The sequence below is a fragment of the Xiphophorus hellerii genome, chromosome 3 (genome assembly GCF_003331165.1).
Source record: "Xiphophorus hellerii strain 12219 chromosome 3, Xiphophorus_hellerii-4.1, whole genome shotgun sequence".
Lineage (NCBI taxonomy): Eukaryota > Metazoa > Chordata > Actinopteri > Cyprinodontiformes > Poeciliidae > Xiphophorus > Xiphophorus hellerii.
Window position 1 is genome coordinate 20,810,487 of NC_045674.1, and position 24,111 is coordinate 20,834,597.

Sequence of the window (24,111 nt, forward strand, 5' to 3'; positions counted from 1 at the left end):
TGCAGTGGACTGAATATGTTTTCAGTCCACTACAACACCAACAGGAGCATTAAGGTGTGAAAATAAAATTTCCCTTTTGTGTCAATTTAATAACACATACTTATGTGTTATTAAATGTGGCTTGCTTAAAAGCGAAGAGAAACCAACCTGGTATTTTTCTCTTTTGTTAGCTTATGTTTTTGTAACTGATCAGTCTGGGGGGATTTTGTTGTTCAGTTTTTAAATGATGAAACAGTTTACAGGGGGTCGTGTTTGATTGCAGGTGGAGAAGTCGATGCACATCGATGATGGGCATCAACTTACCGAAAAATGGACTTGAACTCAGGGAACTGATAAAAATCCTAAACCGATGTCTGATGCCCCATACTCTAATATCTGACCTCTGTTAGGGTTAGGGAAAGACAGCTGTAAGAAATTCAGCTCAAAGTTGGAAACAAACCATGTAAGGGGAAACAGAAACATGTGGAAGAATCTGCTTTGGTCTGATTTTTGATCACTTTGTTATGTATGCAAAACGCTGTGCATAAGGGGAAACTAACACCCCATATAAACCTAAACACACCGGCATCAGAATGGAACATGGCGATAGCAGTATTATGCTGTGGGATTCCTTTTAATCAGCAGGGGAAGAGAAGATGATGGAACTAAAGAAAATTATTTACATGCTGCAGTGGATGAGTGTATTTAATTGAAATGGCATGAATCAAAATTAAATGTAAAAAAAAAAAAAACAGTTACTGAGATGAATATTTAACCCCATGTCTGGAGGCTGAACTGATAGGACAACAACTCCAAGCATGTTGGCTTTTGCCTGAAGAAGATCTGCTACTGAACTGTAGCATATTAAAATTATAACTCTACTTGATGGTTAAAGAAGACAGATCAATATTATTTCATAATATTATTGAGAACCACAGGCAAACAGAGGACATATTGTCTCTATTTTAGTTGCTTTTCACATAGTTTTCTCTTAATTTAAGGTTCATTTGATGGACCATAGTGTATAGAGATTTTTCTGTCTGCTGTGGGATTACATGTTTCTGAAGGGTTACCTTGTTTTTCATTCCAACATCATCAGAAAAGGACAAGGAAAATGAATATTCATGTTTTGCTTAGCAAAGAATGGAGGCTGATATATTTCTCTAGAAATAGGTCCTAAACAATATTATTGAAAAAACAAATCTAGTATTTGTACAGCTGTGCAACAATAGCTCTTTTAAGAAATCTGTCAAGTGATATGTGTGGGGTTAAGACTGCATTTGTTGCTGCTTAGTACTGGACGCTAAGCAGCCTTTAGTATTAAAACTCTTGGTGGCATTGTGGAAAAAAGAATGAATGAATCTGTTGAAGCTGGAAACACCCAGTCAGGTTTATTTAGAACCGCAGGTGAGAACCCTGTCCGCTGCATCTTACAGATGTGTTTTATACCCTAAGAAGAAGAAGTGCAACAATATTTACAAGGTCGACTGTGAGAACTAGTGTCTATCTGTCCACTGCAGGTGCAGACATAATCTCTGGCAGGCGACCTTCAAAGTGCCAAAGCAGAGAAACTCATATTACACACGGAGCTCAAAGGCATAATTAAAATAAAGACATAACATTTACCATTAGTTCAGACAGTCATGAGATTTGAAAGAGGTCAATACAGTCAAAAGCCTTTAATTTTTTTTTAATAACAAATTAAAATTCTCAGGTTTAATTTAAAGCAGTGTTTATATTTCCTAAATCCACCATAGTTTGAAAGTTTTATAATATGTTACAAATAGAAATGGTAAATCAATATTTTCCTTTGCTGACTGTTAGAGTGACATGCAAAAGGCGAGCAGTTGTGACACAATAGAGCTTTTTTTATCACAGTTGCTCGCTTCTTCACAGCGACTGTACTGAAGGGGTGTTGTGCTGTCAGAACATGAGGTTTCTTAACTTGCTGGCACTGCAGAATCAAAGACATGATGTGAAATACAACAGCTTTCGTGTCTAGAGTGGCACAAATTCAGTTCTGTGACTTCCTGTGGTAACAGCTCAGGGGTGCAACACTGACATCCCTTCATCCTTCGAGTCTTAGAAACTCTTGAACGCAACCTATCACATCTAAAAAATCAACTTTAGATGCATCCACTTAAAAACAGTGTTGGTGTATTCTTGAGGTAGTCGTATGATTGTGCTTACCAAACTGTTGCATTCGGAGAGGACACATTGATGAGGATGGTAACATCCCCAGAGGGTTTTCAAGTACTTCTCTGATCAGCAGCTGGATGGTTCAAATTTGAACGATCAGGTATTCTGACCAGACAAACTCTCAAATCTCAAGGGATGGATAAATCAGACCAATGCTGACCTTAAGATTGGCCTTGACTTCAGCCATGTTTAATATGTATGGGCTATGTGCAAAGACAAAATCTCTAAATCAGAAAGTTTTAATGAACAATACAGTCTCCAAGAAAACAAGTGGTCAAATATTCAGCCAGAAGCTTAATAACCTCAAATGTTTGTGGCTTTTTTTGTCATTTGGTGAGGGATATTTAACTAAATATTAATGTTGCGTACGTACATAAGATCTGCTATGTACAATTATGATTGTGTGTGGAATATAGATAAACCACAAAAGCATCAAACATGTGCCTCTAATTGTAGTGAAATTTTTTGCTGTATCATCATTACTCCCAGCAAAAGAAATGTTCAAATGCATCAATCTCAAGATCAAAATTATGACATTCATGCTGAGTGTATGGAAACTTCTGAATGCCACAGAATTTCCTTTCTTAAATGCTCTGGTGCTTCATTGTAGTTTTTGTATTTCCAACCGAAGGTGAACTTAACACTCACACATGCAAAAACAAATTGAACCCAAGAGACAGATGCTGTTAAAGTTGAGCTGGAGGCCAATGAGATTCAGCTGACATTCAGCATACTGGTCATGAAGGAGTAGGCGAGTCTTATCTGTCATCACTGCAGAGAGTAAGAAACTCTCACCTGCTGATTAAAGTTTCTAAATTTGTAACAATTTATTCTCAAGAGTATGCATATTGCAGATAATACTACAAAATTTGCCTCCTGTGTAGCCTTTCTTTAGACACAGTATTTCCATGCATCCTTCAGTTTTCTTTTAAAATCTCCAGCAGTTGCACAAATGCAGGAAAATCTTCACTATTCGGCTACTGTAAAACTCAGTGGACTCACTGGATTACAAAGATTTTGCCAAGAGACATGTTGATAAATGGACAGCAAGACAGTCAGTAAGGGGAAATTGAGTTGAAGCCAACATAATCGATACAAAAATTTCATGTAATATAGACTAGACCAGCAGTATAATTAAACTCCAATGATTCTAAGCACCGGAGAGCCAAAATCTTTTACTGTCACAGAACATGCTTGTTTAAACAAGAAAGTAATGCTTTCACAGAACAAAGCAGATATGGAAGTATTAAAGTGACTAATGGGCAAGAAGGTACTGCTTCTGTATAAGTTGTGGAGTATCCACATAGGCTAAGTGAGACACTTCTGATTGAAAAGTACTGGAGGAAATGAGAAAAGAAATTGTTTTTCTCATGAAATGCAAAAGTAATTTCTGAAATTCATTTTGGCATCTTTTCCATCACTTCTGGTCCTTTATTTTCCATACTGTATATTTTTCTGCTCATAAATTATTCCTGCTGAAACGAGCAGAGGAGAGATCCTGATCCTGAGCTGCTAAGATCCTCCACTCATTTGGATGTGAGTCGTGTTTGTGTGGTCTGTGCAGCCCGTCCTCGTCCTCTATTAATAGAGGACATTTATGGGTGAGTTGAGCTAATTGTATGATGGCGGTTAACAAGTGCATAGATGTGGCTGTGCTAATGTCATTTTATTAATTATTGGCAGGAACTCAATTAAAATAATTAGCATCTAATTTCCTGATTGCCCAACTGTTGCTTCCCATCTCTCTATCTTTCTGAGACACTGGGCAGGACTATTTGTTTTGTGCTAAACCAATATCTTATATTCTTTTATTTCATGCAGGAAACAAAACAAAAACAGTGAAAGTTTGCATTAAGCCAAAACATTCAAGAGTCGTTATGTGCTTAATATTGAAAGAGTAATACAATTCCTCCTTTTACTTTTGCTCACAGCATGCCTATTAAATGTCTTATTAGGGTAAAATAAATCAACTTAATGAGCGTAGTTGGAAAACATTTCATGTCAAGGGGACATTTTGTTTTCAAAGTTGATGTGTTAGAAGCAGAAAACTGCTCCTGCATAAAGATTTGAGCCAGTTTGTCAGGGGCCAAATTGTGTTGGCTCAACAACAAGATCGGAGCGTCTCCTAAAGTTCAATTGTTGTAGAGTGGTTTTGTTTTGTGGTGGTCAGCATCTTGGAGAAGTCGGCAAAAAAGAAGAGTTGTGTCCACTGTAGCTGTGCTTTGCTGAAGCGAGATAGTTTCCTGATTCTAAACAAAAAGGTCCATCGAGCAGAAAAAAATGACAAGAGGTAGGAACCATAAACTAATCAGTAAAATTCAGCACTAAGCCACTGTTGATTTATAGAGCCATAAAACCTGTTGGGAGCTACACACACGTTATAATCTTAAACGTGTGTGAAAACAGATATTACATATGTATTCAACTTTTAAAAGAGAAATCTCTGGATTATTATTAAGGTTTCACTGGAAGCTACGCTGGTGTAATCCGCTGTCTTGTCAAGACATTTGGTTTTAATTATGAACATAAATCTGTCCTAATGAGGCAACACATCCTAACCTATTCAACTATCCCTAATATTTTGGGTTTCTTGACTAGACTTATGTCTAAGATGTATATTAATGTAAGGTTAGGGTTGGAATAAGGCATAAACTTAAGAAAAGGAAATAGTTTTGTTTAGAACTGTAATAAAAAATGGAGAAAAGCACAACTATACAAGTTTATATGTGTGGATCAGGTAGATTCCATACAGGAAACAAACAACAAAGAAAAGTGGATAAGCCAAACAAAGGTGGATGGGAGGGAAAATAACAAAAGGCTTTAGAGAAGTAGGGTATTGACAGGCCACATTATGCTTTTACCATCCATAATATCTGTTGTTTCTGCATATCTGTGTGGTGAATGAAGTGGAACCAAACACTCAGTGGAATAAAGATCAGGAGCGCAGACACAGACAGATCTTTCATGAAGTGACATAAATCCTCTGAAAACAGCTGCTGGATTTCAACTTAAAACCTCATGGATCAAAATACTTAATCTCACATTTAAAAACCCACAGGCTCAGGTTTCACCAATGAATATGAATGTCTGTGCCTGACTGAGTTTGTCTGATTTAAACAGTGAACTGCTGACCAAATGACAGGTGTATCATTCTGCTGCATGCCATCGTCTTCATAAATAAGCTACTCTCCGATCTCCTGAACCACTGTCATCTGGTATAAGGACGGATCACTGAGTTACCTGCTGTTTCTTTTTCCTTCTATTAGTTTAACACAACTGTATATTGATGAAAAAAGTTAACTTAGCTATTTCTTCATTCACAAATCCACTTTAAAATCACTGCAAAACTGAAAGAATAAGTTATTTCTCAGAATTTACATCCATACATCGCTGTGCAAAAGCATTCAAACTTCTAATTTTTTTTCACTTTTATAACATTACAACTACAAACTTCAAGAACCACAGGTTTTTCCTATTTTTAGATTTTAACATAAAGAAAACATAATTCTATATAAAAACAGGATGGAGGCATTTTCTTTATCATTTTCTTTTCCAACCTAATGACATAGAAAGTAAAATATCACTGGTAATTTTAGTGTAATGCAGATGTGCAAATTCAAATGCAATTATTCCATGAGAAAACTGAAAAACTACTAAGACCTAATAATATTTGCTTCTTTATATTTTTACTATCAAGTTATCTAGAGTCACTACAGAACATCCAAAGAGCCGCTTGCGACTCCACAGCCAGTGTGTCTGCTGGTCACTAACCTGATCACTGCCTCACATCTTCTCCAAGCAGATCGCCCTGTATTTAGCTTCATCCATCTTCCTTTCTGCACCGACCACCTCCAGAGTCCCTGTTGAAGACAAGGAAAATTTTTATGAATTGTTGAAGTCACTAAGGGGATATTGAGTAACTATTTAAACCCATAGAGTTATGAAACTTTGACTTCCAAAACATAGGGATTCACTCTTAGTCAAATGAGGGTTAGAAACTGAACAGGGTAGTAATTGTTATTTCTATAAGTGACCTCACAGGGGCAGCAACCCTCCCTCAATGACGACTGTAAAAGCCTTTATCTGCAGAAGAAGAATTGAATAGTAATGGCTCCTTTCCTGGGTTATAGTAATTGGAACAACTACTAAACTTTCTCAAAGGTAGTTAAGGGTTGAACCTGAAGTTGGATTACATGTTTTTTTTGTTGTCGGTTTTTTATGAGAATTGGGAAGAACTGACAGCAGCAGTTTGTGGCCATTTCAGAGTAAGTAGCTCTTGATGTCGTCAAGATTTCTCACCTTTGCCCCCTTCTATTTGGCTTTTTATATCTGCTTTTCTGACATGTTTTGCACTTGCAGTCATATTCAATGATTTTGGGATTATCTACTAAGGTAAAAAATAATGGAATGTTGTTTGTTCATAAGTCATAATATTTAAAGTCATTGATATTTAAAATCAATTGAAATACTTTGCAAAATAGAAAGAAATGAAATGTAGGTATGAAAATGGATTATAAATAAATCGGTAAATTGGCTCTGCTAAAACTTTTTAATTTCTATCTGTTTTTGTCAAAAGTCATATAAAGTTTTTTTTCACAAACATCTTCGACAAAACATATTTTTAGGCATTAGTTCTTCATTGTTTCTCTTTTTAAAAATTGTAAGAAATGTTTGCATTCCCTTTTTTGAAATTATTTACCAAAGACCATAAAGCTTACACAATTAGTTGTAGCCTTGAATCAAAAAGTTGAGGGCCAAACCAATAAATCACATTGACAAGGGCGACATGAGGATCTGACAAACACTGAAGGAACCCAGGGACAGTACGTCCACAGGAAGGAAGTGAACAACTGAATATGAAGCGTGGTTCTGGGTACTGATGTTGAAATGTTAGAAATCTTAACATGAAGCATAAATGAATCAACAAACTGTACAACTTATAAAACAGGGGAAACACTGGCAATGAGAACCGATGTAAATATAATACAAAACATAGGAATACACTGAATAGAAAACCTAAAAAAACTTGAATCCCTAATAATCATAGCTACAGAAACCTGCTCAACAGGATATCAGTAATTTCCTATATGAAATGATACTTAAATAAATCTGGCAGAAGTAGTAATAAAATAGACGGTTTAATATCCTTGACACTTTTTTGAATTCATTGAAGCTGATACAGTTTTCAGTAGTTGTTAGAGCTGAGCATTTCTACTGGTTAAACTTTTGGGAATTAATGTCCAATTATTATTTTTCTACATATTTAGCCATGCATTGACGGTGAAGTACTCTTCTGAAAGCAGGTTCATCCTGAAGAAGGAGAAGGTTGTCACTGTGGGGACCATCTTTGCTTCTGTCCATGTATCTGCATGCCTGTCGCTGCCCTCAATATTAATTCCAGATACTGAAATACAATCACAGCGATGGGGAAAGTAAACGTTAACTGAAGAGAGACTGAAATGACAGCACGCTCCGTCTGATCCCTGGCTAAATAGAGGTCAGCAATAAATCAAGGCCGTCTGGAAAGAACTGTTAAGACCAGAGAGAGACAAAGAAAAATAGAGGAAGGGTTTGAGGCAATGGAGAAGTTTTTAAAACCAGATAAGTTTGTGTGCAACCGCATATTTTTTGGGGGGTGTATTTTGCATTTACAATTCTCACAACTGTATTCATAAATGGGAATGCGTGTCAGTTTCTGAGTAAAGAAGATTTCGGAGCAATCTTCTTTGCTTTAAGTAATCTGCTCTGTAGGGAGCCCGTAGTTTGGAGTCTCTTTTGCTTTTACTTGTCTTCGCACAATCTGTAAGCTCCAGCAATTGTTCTTTCTTTTAAATGACGTTCATAATTCTTGCTTTTCTTCTTTTCATGGCTTCAATGCTTTTCAGTGTCTCTCTACTTGATTAGCTGTTGGAGCCAACAGTGGCTGTTGCAGTCACATTTTTAGCACAGTCTGCTGCACTCCTACACAAGTTCATTCAGTTATCGCAAAGCCACAATTTTTTTTTCTTTCCCCCTGCAGCTCCGCAGCCGTGCACTTAGTGCTGTGAGATATAAGATTGGGCCTGTTCCCCTCTCTTGAATAGCAGGTGGACAGTCTGTCAGCTCATAGCCATGCCTGCTTTGCTTGGTGTGTGTCCAGCTGTGTGGTTAGCAGGTTTAGTCAGCACATTTTCTACTCTTGCTTCCAAGCAAATAAGGTTCAAATGTGATTCAGCCAACACTGTGATTCACAAAGTCACAAATCCGATTTTTCGGTGCTGAATAATAATAGCTAGACTACTGAAGTAATGTGTTGTTTGTCGATTTGTTCTCTTGGATGCAAACTGGTGTGTGTTTTTTGCCTATTTTTTATTCATGGAGAATCTGGCAAAGACATTTTATATGATATTATAACAAACAGTGCAGCTTGTTGTGGCAATCCGTCACTGTACGAGTGTTTGGTGGAGTGTGAAAAGGTGATAAGTTGTGGGGGGAAAGAAGTAGATGTAGTTATAATTGGTGGGGATTTTGAAAAGCAATGATTGCAGAAGAGGTTAAGATTAGAAGCATGAAATCTGTAATGGCCAGTCCCAGAGCAAACAGGTTTAGATTCGATGGCAAGTAACTTATCACCATTTACAGATCACATTCCAGTTTATATCATTTGGGATATACAGTAGGTGAGCAAGAGGCCAGGGAAAATTAACATTTCTCTCACATTTTAAGTTGAAAGGGTTTCCAGTCGAGTTGCACAAAACTTGAAACATAATTTTTTCCACACGAATATATTCTGCAAATTTTAAGAAATATTCTGAAACACAAGAGAATGTGGACATAAAACCTACCCCTATTTAACAAGTGGAAACACAAGAAGTCAAAAGAGGATAGATGTAGAACAACTACAGCTCCAAAAACTAAAGCATGGTGAAAATGTTCAATAGTTTTTCCAAATATTATACAGATTCATTAAACATAGACTGAATTAGAGCCCTTATTTTTTATTTTGATAACTATGACTTGTATATAATGAAAACCTAAATCTTAGCTCATTAGAAATGTACCAAGCAATACTTGTAGCATTTTTACATAATTTAGTCATAACTTGGTCTGAATCATAGATCTGTGCAGCTGCAATTTCTTGGGTCAAAAGATACAAAGCTGATCTAGTGAAAATAGCAAAGTTGTAACACTATAAATAGTAATTACAAGAGATGAAGCAAAACAAAAGTTTATTTGACAAAAAGTGAACCCAACCTTATTTATTTATATCCAACTACATCTGACTTCATAGCATCTGAAAAGTCACTCAAAATCTGAAAGCAGTTTATTTGCCCTGCAGAGCAGATTGTGTTCATTTTCTACAATATTCAGTTCATTAAACAAGACAACATAATTGCTGAGTCACTAAACACAATGACTTTAAAGGGTTTGCAGTTATTTTTTCAAATAAAATCCGTCTTTTGATAAATAGTTGGTTCTGTAATCCAACAGATTATACATCAGCGCTATTATCAGTTTGTGCTTTTGATTCAGTTCTTTCCTTCTGTCACATTCTCTTTCACCGTTCTACGCTCCAAATTCCCCTCAGGTCCACTAAAACTGCACCTTAACCCACAGCAGAGCTGTGAGACGGCTGCAGGACGGAGGTGAGCAGAAGGCCAGAGGGGCTTTAAAGGAGCAAGGAGACCTCTGACCAGGCTGCTGCTGCCTGACAGTCAGAAAACGTCTCACTAACACTAAATTATGACCATGCAGCTTCCAAAGGACTGTGTGTGATTTAATGTATCACTATACTGTAATGCAGCCTTCTTTTTGCTTAGATTGTTTAAACTAATAGTTTAAAATAATTGTGTGGTGGAACATATCATATTTTTTTTTCATGTGATTGACTTTTATAATGATCTTTTCCACCAGTTTGATGTTAAGCAAAAGCAAAAAAATAAAAAAATAAAACAGTGTGAGAATAAATGGCAGCAAATCGTTTGCTTTAACTGACTAGACTGTTTACAGATGTTGTCGGGTGTACTGTGAAGGACATGAATTACCTAGATTATCGGTTCAGAGGTAAAACACTAACATTATGACTAACTTCAGCTGACATGCTCGCCACCCTGCACACAATAAAAGTTGGGAATGGTTTTGCGAGCTGTGAAAAGCTGTAATTACCAACCTTCTAATCATCTGCTTACCAGCTGGATCAGCAGGCATACAGGCTTTGCACATCTAACAATACCCAGGAGACCCAGCCTCTTATTTCCTAACCTTTCAGTGCATAAGCTTTTTTACCCACACAGTCACTGAATCTGTAGCTTTATGCATGATATCAACTGGCTTCTGTAATCATTTGTCACAGCATAAGAAAGAATCTTCCATATGCAATGCCTTTTCCATGGAATATGCAATTTGTATTCTCAATACAAACATAAATGTATTGTATTGGGAATTGTTTTCCTAATAAATGACAAATAGATCAGCACAAATGGAAAAGGAATGCATTTTTTCCTGCATTCCTAAGTTAATAACTTTGAAGCTCATACAGCTTCAAGTCTCTTCGATTTGCTTCTACCAACATCTTATTGAAATTGTTCAAGACTGTTGTCCTGTTGAAAGATGAACCTTTGACCCATCTCAAGTTTTTTGCAGCCTCTAACAGGTTTACTCCCCTGTATTTAGCTCAGTTGTCTCCCCATTGATTCTGACTGTCCCTACTGCATCAAACAGATGTTATGTTGATGTTGTGTTGTGTTTCCACCTTTAGCATTTTACATGATGGGCAGAAAGTTTAATTTTGTCATTCTGTGACCAGTGGCATTTTTTTATGGGTTTTTTTTTGTGTATCTTCTACACTGCTTGTGGCAGAAATCAATTTGGGTCACTTACTTTCTTAATAGTAGTCTTTCATTAAAGCCTTATGACAAGGCTTACCTGAGGTATGCATCTCTGCAGCTCCTCCAGAGCTCTGCTTTGTCTTCGGAAGATGGATTGAACTTCTCTCTGCAAGACGTTACAAGCTTGCGAAATAGTCTTACTGTTTGTTGGCATCTTTCTTGGCCTCCGTGTTTGTTCACGAATGTTTCCTAACAAACCTTTGGAACCTTTTTATATCAAAATAAAGGGGCTGAATACAGATCTAAACAGCTTTGTTAGAACAATTTTGAAAAGCATTTATCATTTCCACTTGTCTGTCTCTGTGTTTGCCTATAACGCTGTAAGGCAGCAGCAAACGAAAAATTGTCATCAGCCGTCTCTGGGACATGATTTCTTGCCGTCTCTCTTTCATCTGCTGGCTTTAGCAGCTGGCCTGTTCAAACCGGCAGACACACAGAGACAGCAGACAGACGGCTCTGTTTGGAAAGTTGCTCTTTGAAACAGATACTTCTTCATTTTAATGTTGGAAAAATCTGTTGCTCTAAAGCTTTAGATCTCGTTGTGCCAAGTTACCCACAGGTGGAATGTTTAATATGATGCAGTTATCATATATATCTAACCAGCACCAGCCTTTAGTTGGAGCAGAATGATAAATAGATCCTGCTTTACATTTATTGTAGCAGAGGTGTTAGAAAACAGTTTGAATGACTTTATTATAGTTAGTACTAGCTAAATAATCTACATTAACTCCCCTATCTTTCGTCTAATCCCTAGTGCGTATTGCTCTGAGCAAAAAGCAAAGTAATAACTCACATTCCCTGTAGTCAGCATTCTCTTTTATAGCTTTTCTTCACTTGCACATAAATCTCTTTGTCAGCATGTTTTGGATTGTTCTCCGTTATTTCTGTAGAGCAGAACGTTATCTATGACACAACCTTAAGTGGATCCAGTCATTTTCAGGATGTAAGACTGAGAGGGATGACAAGATAAGCTTTATTGAATTATAAAGGATGAACTAATTCTGTGTGTGTGTTTCTTAGATTGTGGAGACATAAATTATAGAGACCAGATAAATGCTTGATACTGTAAATCAACATAAAATCAAAAAATGGGCAAGGATAAAATCTCCTAGACAAGCAGTACTTTTATTTTCTGTGTAAATTTACTATTCTTCCTTATGTCTATCTCTGTCCTTTCTTTTTTCCTTCGTTCTTTCCTTCTGTCCTTCCTTGAAAAATCTAGAAATCGGTATTTGGGAAAATGTGGAATTTTAAAACAAAAGACATATAAGAACCCTGATCTGCTGCAGTGATGTAATGGAAGTACCACAGTTTTAATCTCTGATTTGTTAAATAAATACTGTTCTAAATATTGTAATAAATAATAGATAGGTGTTAAATTTTGACTGAATTGTTTTTGTTTTTAGATGTTTCTATTCAAACCCTTAAATGTCAAACTTTTCAAGACAGTGACAGCACTAATTGTATTATTGAATTTTAAACGTGTGTGCTTTAAAATCTAAATTCAATAATAGTGACTAATTTTAGTTAATAGATTTTTATTTTTCTTAAAATGTGATAATGTATGATTTTTTTTGTTTCAAATAATTATGCCATATTTTTTCTATTTTGTCTGTGTATTTTATTCTAAGTTTGACTTTATGAACCTGCTGGTTTTTCTTGTTTTGTTTTTCTTTTTTAGCTGATCAGTTTGTGTGCCACACCACGGCCATTGCAGATATTGTGATCCTGGTAGACGGCTCATGGAGTATAGGCCGGATCAACTTCAAGCTGGTCCGTACATTTTTGGAAAACCTGGTCAACGCTTTTGACATTGGCATTGATAAGACCAGGATAGGTGGGTCCCAGATGTTATTTTTCTTAGAGATTTAGAAACTGCATGATCCTCTGTATTGCCTCTTTTTATAAGTCCAAAGATGGTTTTTTTATTATTTGTTTTTTGTTATGTTAAAACATCTATATCAAGATCTTCAAACCCATAGCCAGACATGCAAATGTTAGATGTGTCTCTGCTTCAGCACACCTGCGTCAAATAGTCGGGTCATCAGTAGGAATCTGGAGAAAATGAATGCATAGTGAAGAGCTGATTCAGCCATTTAATTCAGGTGTGTTGGACCTGGGACACATCTAAAAGTTGTAGGTGTGGATTTAAAGACTCCTGCTCTGTATCATTATTGGCACCCCTGGTCAATATCTGCTTAAATAAAGCAGCACAATATTAGACTAAAAAAGTAACGTTTGAAGATTTGTCTGTCTTACCATCTTTCTCTTATCTTATGTGTGTCAAGTTAATCTTGGCTCTTAATCCAGCCTTGATTCTCATAGAATAAACTGTTTTATATTTTCTAGTTCTTACTCTGAGTGTAATAACTTAGTAGCAAATATCTAACAAGTAGCAGCTAGCTGCTACAGTATAGCTAGCTGCTACTTGTTAGCAAGTAGTTATTTGTTATCAAAAGTAGACAAGTAGCAACTTTTGTTAGCAAACGGCCATCTGTGTCTCACCATATTTCTGCAGGAAGAGAAACTACTGGAATAGTTATTACATATTCCAATAAAATGACAATATATGCTTTCTACACATCTTTTTCTAGTAGATGTGTAGGGTTCTGTAAATCAGTGATTGGGTTCATAGTAGCTGCTGTCTGTTTCCAGGCCTGGCCCAGTACAGCGGAGACCCCAGGATAGAATGGCATCTGAATACTTACTCTACGAAAGAAGCTGTCATTGATGCAGTGAAGAATTTACCGTATAAAGGAGGGAACACTCTCACAGGTACTGCTTAAAATTAAATTATTACTAGCATCTGCTTCAAAAGTGCCTTTCTAGTTTGTTTCATTGAGTTTTTAATCTGTATGTTCCCATTTTTACTTTAAAGTCCAAACAAGCATTCACACACCACCCCATGCAGATATTATCTTTTGCTCTATTTAGTCATTTCTATGGGAGATTTTTAAGATAGATAAATCTTTATTGTCATTGTCACAAGAACGAAATTTTAAAAGTGCCATCTTACAACAGCATTTGCCAGTGAACCTTTTTTATTCACTTCTGTTTCTTATCTCCTCCCCCTTTTTTATCTCTTTAACACTCTCAACAGGGCTTGCATTGAATTTTGTCTCAGACTACTGTTTCAAGCCTGAATCTGGCTCACGAGTTGGTTTACCAAAGATAGGGATTCTCATCACAGATGGAAAATCCCAGGACGACGTTGTACCCCCAGCAGAGAGCCTGCGAAAGGCTGGTGTTGAGCTGTTTGCTATTGGTGAGAACAGACGCAATTCTGCCACAGCTTGTCTACGACCCCTTTTCTGCTCCTCTAAATTGAGATTTTATTTTTTCAGACATTACTGACCTGCTGTGCTAAAGTTTATTCATCAAGACAGTGTCTGTTAAAGCTAAACATCGGATTTGAAAATCCCAACATTGCTTCTGCAGTTGACTCTTTTCCAACAATGACATGTCCTTTACTCTTCTAGGTGTAAAGAATGCTGATGAGAACGAGCTGCGGTCCATCGCCTCAGAGCCGCATCACACTCACGTCTACAATGTAGCTGACTTCAACATTATGAGTTCGATAGTCGAGGGACTGACAAAGACCGTGTGTGAACAAGTGGAGCTGCAAGACAAAGACATCAAGCAGAGTAAGGAACAGGAATGAAAGACAAAGAGCCTGCAGAGACCACAGATAAGGGACTTTGTAGTGGCATCCATAATAATAACATCATCTTACATAACCATTAATCCCAAATATACGAAGGTCAAAGTAAAGCCAGACAAGTTTATCAGTATGTCACTGCTCAAGCTGAAGTTAATTTGAATCACTTCACCAAGAGGCAAAATATAAGGACAGAGGTAAAGGAAATTACATGAATAACTAGAAATGATCAAGAATGTTAGATAAAATAACCACCACATTAAAAGAAAGAGTATGCAGATGTAACATAAATATGATAAGTAGATAGGGTCTTTGATCCTTTTGCATAAACTGCAGTTAACTGTAAATTGTTTCGTCCTTATTTAAAGGGGCCAACAGATTCTGAACAGCTCAGGTTAGCAAGGAATTTGTTGCTTAGGTGAAGAGCACAGAAACAGAAATAAATATTCTAATAAATATACACAGAAATAATTATTTCACCCTAAGAACTCTTTGTAAAATGCACAAGTGCAGAAAATAAATGGGACATATTTTCTTTTTACTACATGTATTAAAACGAAGAAAATTCTGCAAACTTCTAGAATTGTGTTTGACCATAAATGTCCCTGCCATTGCATAAAGCCCTGAATGTCATGCATTATTTTTTCATTCTTCCACCTTGTCTTCATGTTTACACATATTGTGTTCAGAATTTACGCCAGAGAAAATGGAAATGCCGCTAAACCTGGAAACCTCAGAGGTCACAGCTCAGAGCTTTCGGGTCTCATGGAGTCCGGCAGCTGGAAACGTAGAGATGTATAGAGTGGTTTACAGTCCGGCTCAGGGAGGAGAACCACAGGAGGTAAACGCCGTGTTGCTTCCTGAGAACATCGCTATACATAATGAGTTGTCTTTTTGTAGTGTTGCTGCAATTAAGAAATGGCTGCCTCATTGCAGACGCTTTGATGGTGTGAAGCTCTGTCTTGTCTTGTAATCTGTGGATGTAGCATGTGTGGAAGTGGAAGGAAAAACCTTTAGAAACGCTGCTGGTAGGAGTAGCTGAGTGAGGACGGACACTGCGCTCTTTTGTTTATCAGTTTTTCTCTGACATGTTAATGGTGTTCTTCATTGATACCTCTTGTATCTCTCCATTTACATTAACCTAGTTTCTCAATACACACAAAAACTGATAGGGCTGTACATGTGGGTGCTTGTTTGCTCCCCTAGCAAAATTTAGTACATCCAATAGACAATAGTGTTTTCTGTCTAAACAATGTAAAAGGGTGAAGTGACGTCTTCTGACTGTGGTAGTAAGTTGTTTTTTTTGTTGTTTTTTTTAGCAAATGAATAAACTGAGAATGACTTTCATTGTTTTTGTTTAGGCTAATGTTTAGAAATGCACTGATGTAAAAAATTTGAGCTGGTATTGATATCTAACTAAAATATTGTTAGATCTTTATATAATGCTGTAATTTCTCCCCATATAGTACACACTATTCCCTTCTTTCTGTTTTAATACATCAAATATACCCTCATTTGCCGCTTCCTTATTGCCTTTTCATTTCCGTACTTTTGTCCCTTTCATCCACCTTTCCTGCTTTGACTCGTTCTCCTGCACACCAGGCTGTCGTGGCTGGCAGTGAGACTTCAGTGATGTTAAAGCATCTCAGCTCTCTCACTGAGTACCAGCTCGCTGTGTTTGCTGTGTACACGGACGAGGCAAGTGAAGCTCTGAGAGGATCAGAAACTACCTGTAAGTTTAGTTTTAGACATATGCAAAAAAAAAAAAAAAAGAAAAAGTCAACACCTTAGAACACAGATTAGTAACAATGTTTATGGCAATGCAGACTTTGTTTTTAGGATCTTTTGTCTTTTTGTAAAATTAATTTTAAAATGCATGCAAACTGTTGAATTTTATCTCATTTGAGTATTGAAAAACCTTTAGGTCTAATTTGCCTTCCTCTCTAACAATAAGACTGGAATCAGAAAATAAACATGAATCTTTTTTGTTGTTGTTCGACAAATGGTTTCAAATATTGTTTTATTCTTGTTCAAATGTCCTGTTTTTGTCTGTCTCTGTGTGTTTAGTGGCTCTCCCGTCAGTCGCTAGCCTCCAGCTGTTCGATGCGACTCACAGCACAATGCAGGCCAGGTGGAGCCATGTGGAAGGAGTCTCAGGTTACATGCTGCTGTATGCTCCTATTACAGATGATGGAGATCTAAACAACAAGGTAGGCAAAGAAGCAAAAAGCTGAGAATGCAAAGTTTTTATAAACTCTCCGGCGAAGTTGACTATTTAAATTTGTTTCCAAGTGTTGCCCTCAGATTAATGTAGCTGACGGAGTAACAGGGGTGGAGCTGGTTGGCTTGACGCCTGACACTGTATACACCGTCACAGTTTATGCTATGTATGGAGAAGAAGCCAGTGACCCCAAAACAAATCAGGAAACAACATGTGAGTAATGCATATGCCCGCTCGAGCAAACTGAGATTTATTTTATTTTGTTTTGTTAGTTTTAGTTTGACTCCATGTGATCTCAGCATAACATTCTGAGCTTCGATTTAAAAGCTGAAAGCAACATCTAACTCAGTCTGCTGTGTGGGAAGTCTCATTAACAAAATATATGTTTCCGTCAGTCTCATAAATTGGAACATAATCTGTCCTAAGGGTAATTTTTTAACAAAATCACTGAGCCCTGAATGCATATTTTACCAAAAGGAATGAGAGGATTACAAAACATTTTTTTCTCAGAATCACAATGTCAAGAGTTCAATTGAATTTAATGGTTATATGAGACAAGGTTGCTAACAGAATCAATAATTCATCTATTATTAAACACACTAATATATTTCAGCGAGTCAATAAATATAAAAACAGAACATAAATAAACTTGAAGTAGAAACTACTTTGAGAAGTTCTGGAGTGAATTGAGAATTGAGTTTCATTGATTGAGTAAAGTAGTTTTCAAGAGTGTATATCAATGTGTGTGTCTCTCACTCTCTCTCTTAAAGGTAAGTTCAGGGTTTTTACACATAATTTGTTCTTCAACTGAGTTTTAACCAAGTCAATCTAGATGTGATAAATTCGACCTGGTTCTTCTTTGACGGTTCTGTGGATCAGCACTGCAGCACGCACAAGCTACCCTACCTTGATGTCATCAGACATGGAGGAATTCATGCCACATTATCACCGCTAAAGCTGAAAATAAACTATTATGCTTAAACCTTTTGGTTGCCATTTCTGAGGTTATACTTCTAAAACATTAGAGGATGTTGCCAAGTGGCAGAAGTCATCTTGTATTAAGAACAAGGCTGCATTCAACTCAAATGAGCAGAATTGAATCATTCCCAATAATACAAATTGTACAACAACTTCATAAACACCAGCTTTGCATTTGTAGTTTGATAAATGCAGACTCGTCTGCAGGCTAAAAGATTAATTTAGAGTCCCTGTAATGTCATGATGAAGTTGTCTTCAACAGCCTTTGGTTGGTAAGCATGTAAAACATGTCAGATTTCCAAGTGTCTTTCATGCTGTTATATTTGCTTTATTTTTTTGCCAGTACCTCTGAGCCCTCCCAGGAATCTCCAGTTTTCAGACATCACTCATAACTCCGCCCACATCAGCTGGGATTCACCGCCTGATGGGGTGAAAGGTTACCGCATCATGTGGGTCATGACAGACGGACTGGTCACAAAGGAGGTGTGTTTGCTTCTCTCTGTTTAAAGATAATTTCAGAAACCCAAAGGCTGTGAACGTCCAATTTATTCTTTTTAAATGTTCTTGATCCCTCGATTCTTTTGTTTTAAAATTACTTCTGTGATTTTACCTACTGTGATTGAATGTTTTAATTTTTGCTATATTAAAGTTATCAGGCAGGTATTTGCTTTATGCAGGCGAAGGTGGGCCCAGTGAATTCGTATGACCTCAGTGAGCTGGCGTCCCTCATGGAGTACTCAGTGGCCATCTTTGCTTTGTACAATGAGGGCCAGTCAGAGCCACTCACTGATGGCTTCACAACCAGTAAGAAACCTTCACTGTGCATCACGACATATAGGCAATAAGTCATCACTGTTTTTTAATCATTTATCTGTAGGATACGTTTTATGAATCAATATTAAAACTAAGTCATGTTACATGATAACTTGCCTCTATTAGTTATTGAAAATTTTTATTGCGAAGAGAAAAAAAAACTCATTCTTGTTTTTTTTAAGTTCTTTACAAATAAAAATGTAAGGAGAGTGGTGTATTTTTGTATGCAGCCCCCATAATGCCATGGTTTGCAGAACCCCCTTCCACTGCTAGTCTTTTGGATTATTCGTCTTCGCACATTTAAAGACTCAGATTTTATCCCAGTCATGCCAATGGTCAGTTTTTTTGTATGTTGTTGCTCTGCTGGAAGCTGAACCTGCACCCCAGTCTGAAGTGTTTTGCAGCCTCTTGCAGGTTTTCATCCAGTACTGGACTGTATTTAGTTTAGTCTATTTTCCTATCTGCTCTGACCATTTTTACTGAAAGAAACTGCATAACACTGCAGGCAAACTTGGGCAAAAAGTTATATTTTGTTCATCATTTTGGCCAAATATCTTTCTTTCACATTTGCTTTTTTTGACACATGGATTGTTACAAACTTTTAATAGGCCTTCTCATGGCTTTAATTCACCACTCTTCTCTTGCCATTTTTCCATAAATGTAACATTTGTGAAGTGCACACAAAGGTTGCATGTGAACTCCATTTACTAATTATATAATTTGGAGACAATTGATTTCACTGGATGTTTTCTAGAGAATTAGACTGAAGGAGGCGGAATAGAAATGCACCTCATGCATTTGTGCAAGGAAATGTAACTCTTCAGTAGATTAAATGACTTTAAGTGTTATAGCCTTTTTATTTATATTGCAAAATTTGTGCAAATTTTGGTTGTCATTTTAGCCATTAATCCACTGTCAAACAACATTATCCGGTTAACTTTTAAAAATAAGAATCACAGATGTTTATATACGTTAAGTGGCAAGTAATTTTTGTAATAGCTTCCACTATTAACAACTTCTCATGCTATCTCTTGTTCTAAAACAAATATTTTAAACTATTTGTAGAGGTTATTTTTTGTTGATGTAGTTTTTGCTAATATTTCATCACACTTTAATGACAGGTTAGTACTTTTCTATACAGTTGGATAACAAAATCTGATTATCTTTTGTTATAAAATTAGTTCATCTAACTCCCCATAACAAATATTAGCACATCGTACTAAACATTTCTCCTAATTACCCATGCTACCAACGCTTAGTGCTTTAAGTATATTTATTTTTGCTATCTTTTTAATCATTCACTTTATAGAGAGTGCGGGTTTTAATTTGCTGAGGAAAATTTGTCTCAGTTTACAACAAACAGCTTGATCAATATCATTAGAACGTTAACGATTTCTCTTAACGCCAAATGGTGCTGGGTTTTATAACCTTTACTGGTCCTTCTGCCATCTTGGCTTCCTGCCAACCCCATTTACACTTCAGCATTATAGCTCAGTCACATAAAAAGGTAATTTTACTGTCCCTTACTATTTCATCTCACTAACGCATATTGATTTGTAGGAATATCCCTTTGAGCTACAAGCAGTTAGCCTTAAGTGCTGCATCAGCTCAAAAAATCTATGTGTGGTGAGCAACTACTAAAATATGCAGTCCTTTTAAGATCATATAGGATTTTATTTATCTACTAGCAAACTTTGTTTAATGGACCACGTTTATGAAAAGGGGTTTTATGTCCTGAAATGAATATGCAAGCACTTTAAAATTTGTGGAGTGGAGACGTAGGTAATGGAGTGGACCAGGAAGAGTAGAGTTCACATTAAGGAAGTGACAAAATAACTCATGTAAGATGAATACAGAGTGTAAGTGATTCAACAAACATCTTCATATAACCTTGCAGCATTATGAACACAACATCATTGAAAACAGCAGCAGAAAGAGAACTTCACTGTTTGTTTCAGCTCCGGTTCCTGGTCCGCTGAATCTGCGCTCCAGTGATGTCTACACTGGCAGCTTTAAAGTCAGCTGGGATCACTCAGCCACAGACATTGCTCTCTACAGACTCTCCTGGGCACCATTCTCTGGTGGTGACACAAAGGAGGTTAGTAAAAGTGAAATGTGCCCTTTGAATTGTTTTGTGCTGAAATAAATGTACCTTAAACTCGCCTCTCCTAAAATCCGATCCAGTATTTTGCACACTCCTTGAAAAGGATTTGTGAAAACAGATATTTGATATATTTAGTAGAAACTGCCATGACCGAGCCATTTACATATGTTTTGTCAACAACGTGGTTGATTTAGTCCACTTCTCTTCTTGTATGTAGATGAATAAATGGCTTTGCTCCATATGCTTTGAGAGAGGGAAGTCTCTAGTCCAATGACTTACACAGAAGCTTAAGACCATTACTGGTAGTACAGCTAAAACCCGTGGCATGGTTGAATATGAAAGCTGAATAAAACTAGACATTAATGGCTCGGGTGTTTTATTACCATGATCTGGGGTTTTGAGACAGCTGCGAAGCAATGATAGAGTCCCGGGTTTGTGTGGAGGGGTGTGTATGTTGTGTGTGTTAATGTGTGTTTTGCTCAGAGTCATCAGAGCTGAAAATGCCACCCTGGGGAATTGAAGAGATAAGCTGGGGATACTGACAGCCTAAAGAGAAAGTGATACATGTGGTTTACTCTTCTTCTCGGTCACATTCTCAGCACATGCTCGTGCACGCCCACACACACACCCACACACACCGATTAATTTCCTCTTAGTGTTGAATTTGAGAGGTGATTAAGCACAATAAATTGAATGCAAAAGACAGTCACATAGCTGTAATGTAGTACTCTCCGACCTTCCTTCCACTTTTGTGATGCTACAGAAAAACTCCTCCACCCAAAACCCTTAAACCTGCATGGATGCTCATGCATGTGAATGTTGAAATTACGATTCAGTAATTTATAAACTATTTATTATTGGTATTGTACAGCTCAACCTCTCTTCATAAAAAATAAATGTTAGGTTCTTTGTCATTTGTAGCAGCAGCTGTTTTATTTCATTGCAGCAAGGAGTTAAAGGTTATGATGTGTATAAAGAAACAATAATCCAATTATAAAGTAACAAGTCAGACTTTGAATTGAAGCCTCTATCTCAGATTCTTTTTACATCTTTTTATAGATAGAAACTTCAGTTCCTGGGAGGGTCCAGAGTGCATCAACTCTGGGCATCTTTGTGTTTTATTACTGCTTTTTATGGAGGAGTTTAGTCACGGTGGCCTCATCAAGCAGATGCCTCCATCATGGAGTGACAGTTTTTGATAGAAGCGATATGGCTCACTGCCTAGGGCAGCTTCATGTCACAGGGTGATGCTTGGAAAAACAAAAAGAGAAAGATGTCATTTGTGCCCTGAACCAGCTTTCTGCTACTTACGTGAATGTCCAGGAAATAGAGAATGAGGTTCCACCAGATTTGTGCATCGTTATAATACTAACAACTTTGGTTGTGCTAAATGGCAATGAAGTTGATGGGTGGTTTAAAAGGCCAAAATTCTTCAAGGATTATGGATTGTATTTAATTATTTCTTGTTCAAGATATAAAATGCTTTGACTTCTAAGACCTGCTAAAATATTGAACAGTTTTTAAAAGAGAGGGCAGATTGTGTGTTGTCTAAACCAAATCAAATATTTGGTGTGGATTGAGCTTTTTGAGCTTTATATGATGTTACGATGCTATTCCCTCTTCAAAAACATACCACAAGTGTTGCTTTCATTCTTTTATGCATATTTGAGAAATCGTTGAATCCTCCATCTCAACCATTCAGGATGCCTAAAAGCTTGCTCTCACAAAGCTCCTCCTTGGAGCTGCAGTCTCCAAGCTGAGCCTCTGTCTCAAGAGCTCCCCTCCAGCTCCTACAGACTAGTGGCAGCAGCAATTACCAAACACCTGCTGGAACTTTGCATCTGCTGAGCTCATCGTCAGAACTACTTCTCAGCCCAACACTTCTGAAAACAATTGTAAACGGTATAACAAGAAGCATTATTGTACTGACATTCTGAAGTTGGAGTGTTGAAAAGAGCAGGAGCTTCTTAAAGAGACGGTGGCCAATTTCAAGATGTCAAATTGCGAAGTCAGATAGCTTTAAAGTTATGTTTGATTTATACAGCATTTTTATAACAACTGAAGGTAACATAGTGAGTTGATTGTGCTATAAAATGGCACTATGTGTCTAGAAAATACATACACTTCAGGTTAGCATACAGATTCAAATCTACACTGATCACAGATTTTTTTTAAACATAGTTCAGAGATGGAAAAACATTTACTTCTGAAAATAAAATTTATACTTTGTTTTCTCAGAACTATTGCTGAAATCTTATCTAATTCTTGTGAACCCAATATTGTGTGCTGTCTTGCCTTGTAAGCACAATTTATGGTGACGCACATATTGGAGGAGCTTTCTTAGTGTGCCATTAAGAACCACACTGCCAGCGATCCCTGTAGTGATTTGCAGAAGAGTGCAGAATTGCTGGATGAAGATTAATTTAGTCGAGTTTTGGCCATAGTGTTCAGCTTGAAAGAGTGGATGAACATTTCTAGTTAAAAATTAACAAGCAAATATCAGTTTGAGAAAAAAAAATCTTAGATTTAATATGATTATTTTAAAATGTAATGGAATCTGGATGTTTCCACCTGAAAATATTTTTAAAATGTTAGCAAAATCCCATAAATTGTGAATTGTCCTGTTTTGACAAAGTCTGTTAAACAATTTTATTCAGCAAGAGAGCGAAATTAAATGTCTTGTACTGATGAAAATGAACTATTATATTCGAATGTCTGTTTTTTTTTAATCGTAGGTGATTTTGAGTGGAAGTGAGAACAGATACACTCTCGACGGTCTCAGTCCCTCCACTAAATATGAAGTCCTGTTAACGGCCATATTTGAAGATGAATCTGAGAGCGACACGGTCTCTGTCATAGAAACCACATGTAAGTGTCAACAGACTCACTTTTAACACGCTGCTTTTTAAATGAATCAACGTACGTCTTTAAACTGCATGACTCTTCTGCTTTGATTCTCATAACTATTCCCTTCTCCCCATTTTTTGATGCAAAACTTTCAATTTGTGAGCCAAAGTGTTGACATTCATCAAGACATTTGCGTTGTTGATTTTTGCCTCATCTTAGCAGAAGGAAATCTATTTCTGCTCACAACAATTAGTTACAGGTTCCTCTCTAATTGGCTTAGTTATTGGCACAGGGCATTGTTTAGCAGTAATACATTCTCTGATTTCTACTTTCTGTAATTCTCCAGTGGCTATAACAACAACGATTCATACCACAACCACAGGTAAGTGCCAAAGGTGGAAATGTGTGTTATTGCAATACATCATGAGTGGGAGCTTTTTTTAAA

The 24,111-nt window shown here is 36.9% G+C and overlaps 1 protein-coding gene across 3 annotated transcripts in view; it reads left to right on the top strand.

Annotated features, from left to right (window-relative positions):
- LOC116717697 (collagen alpha-1(XIV) chain-like) overlaps nucleotides 1-24,111 on the top strand; it is a 125,847-nt gene that overhangs the window by 31,136 nt on the left and 70,600 nt on the right. For 2 of the 3 annotated variants that reach the window (XM_032559246.1, XM_032559247.1), the window contains exons 6-18: nucleotides 12,727-12,882; nucleotides 13,701-13,820; nucleotides 14,146-14,310; nucleotides 14,525-14,689; nucleotides 15,393-15,544; nucleotides 16,306-16,435; nucleotides 16,771-16,913; nucleotides 16,996-17,137; nucleotides 18,246-18,385; nucleotides 18,580-18,706; nucleotides 20,674-20,813; nucleotides 23,555-23,687; nucleotides 24,013-24,048. In XM_032559246.1, coding sequence (XP_032415137.1) covers nucleotides 12,727-12,882; nucleotides 13,701-13,820; nucleotides 14,146-14,310; nucleotides 14,525-14,689; nucleotides 15,393-15,544; nucleotides 16,306-16,435; nucleotides 16,771-16,913; nucleotides 16,996-17,137; nucleotides 18,246-18,385; nucleotides 18,580-18,706; nucleotides 20,674-20,813; nucleotides 23,555-23,687; nucleotides 24,013-24,048 — 1,749 coding nt within the window. The remainder of the gene's footprint in view (nucleotides 1-12,726; nucleotides 12,883-13,700; nucleotides 13,821-14,145; nucleotides 14,311-14,524; nucleotides 14,690-15,392; nucleotides 15,545-16,305; nucleotides 16,436-16,770; nucleotides 16,914-16,995; nucleotides 17,138-18,245; nucleotides 18,386-18,579; nucleotides 18,707-20,673; nucleotides 20,814-23,554; nucleotides 23,688-24,012; nucleotides 24,049-24,111) is intronic. The other variant, XM_032559248.1, reaches the window with a different exon arrangement.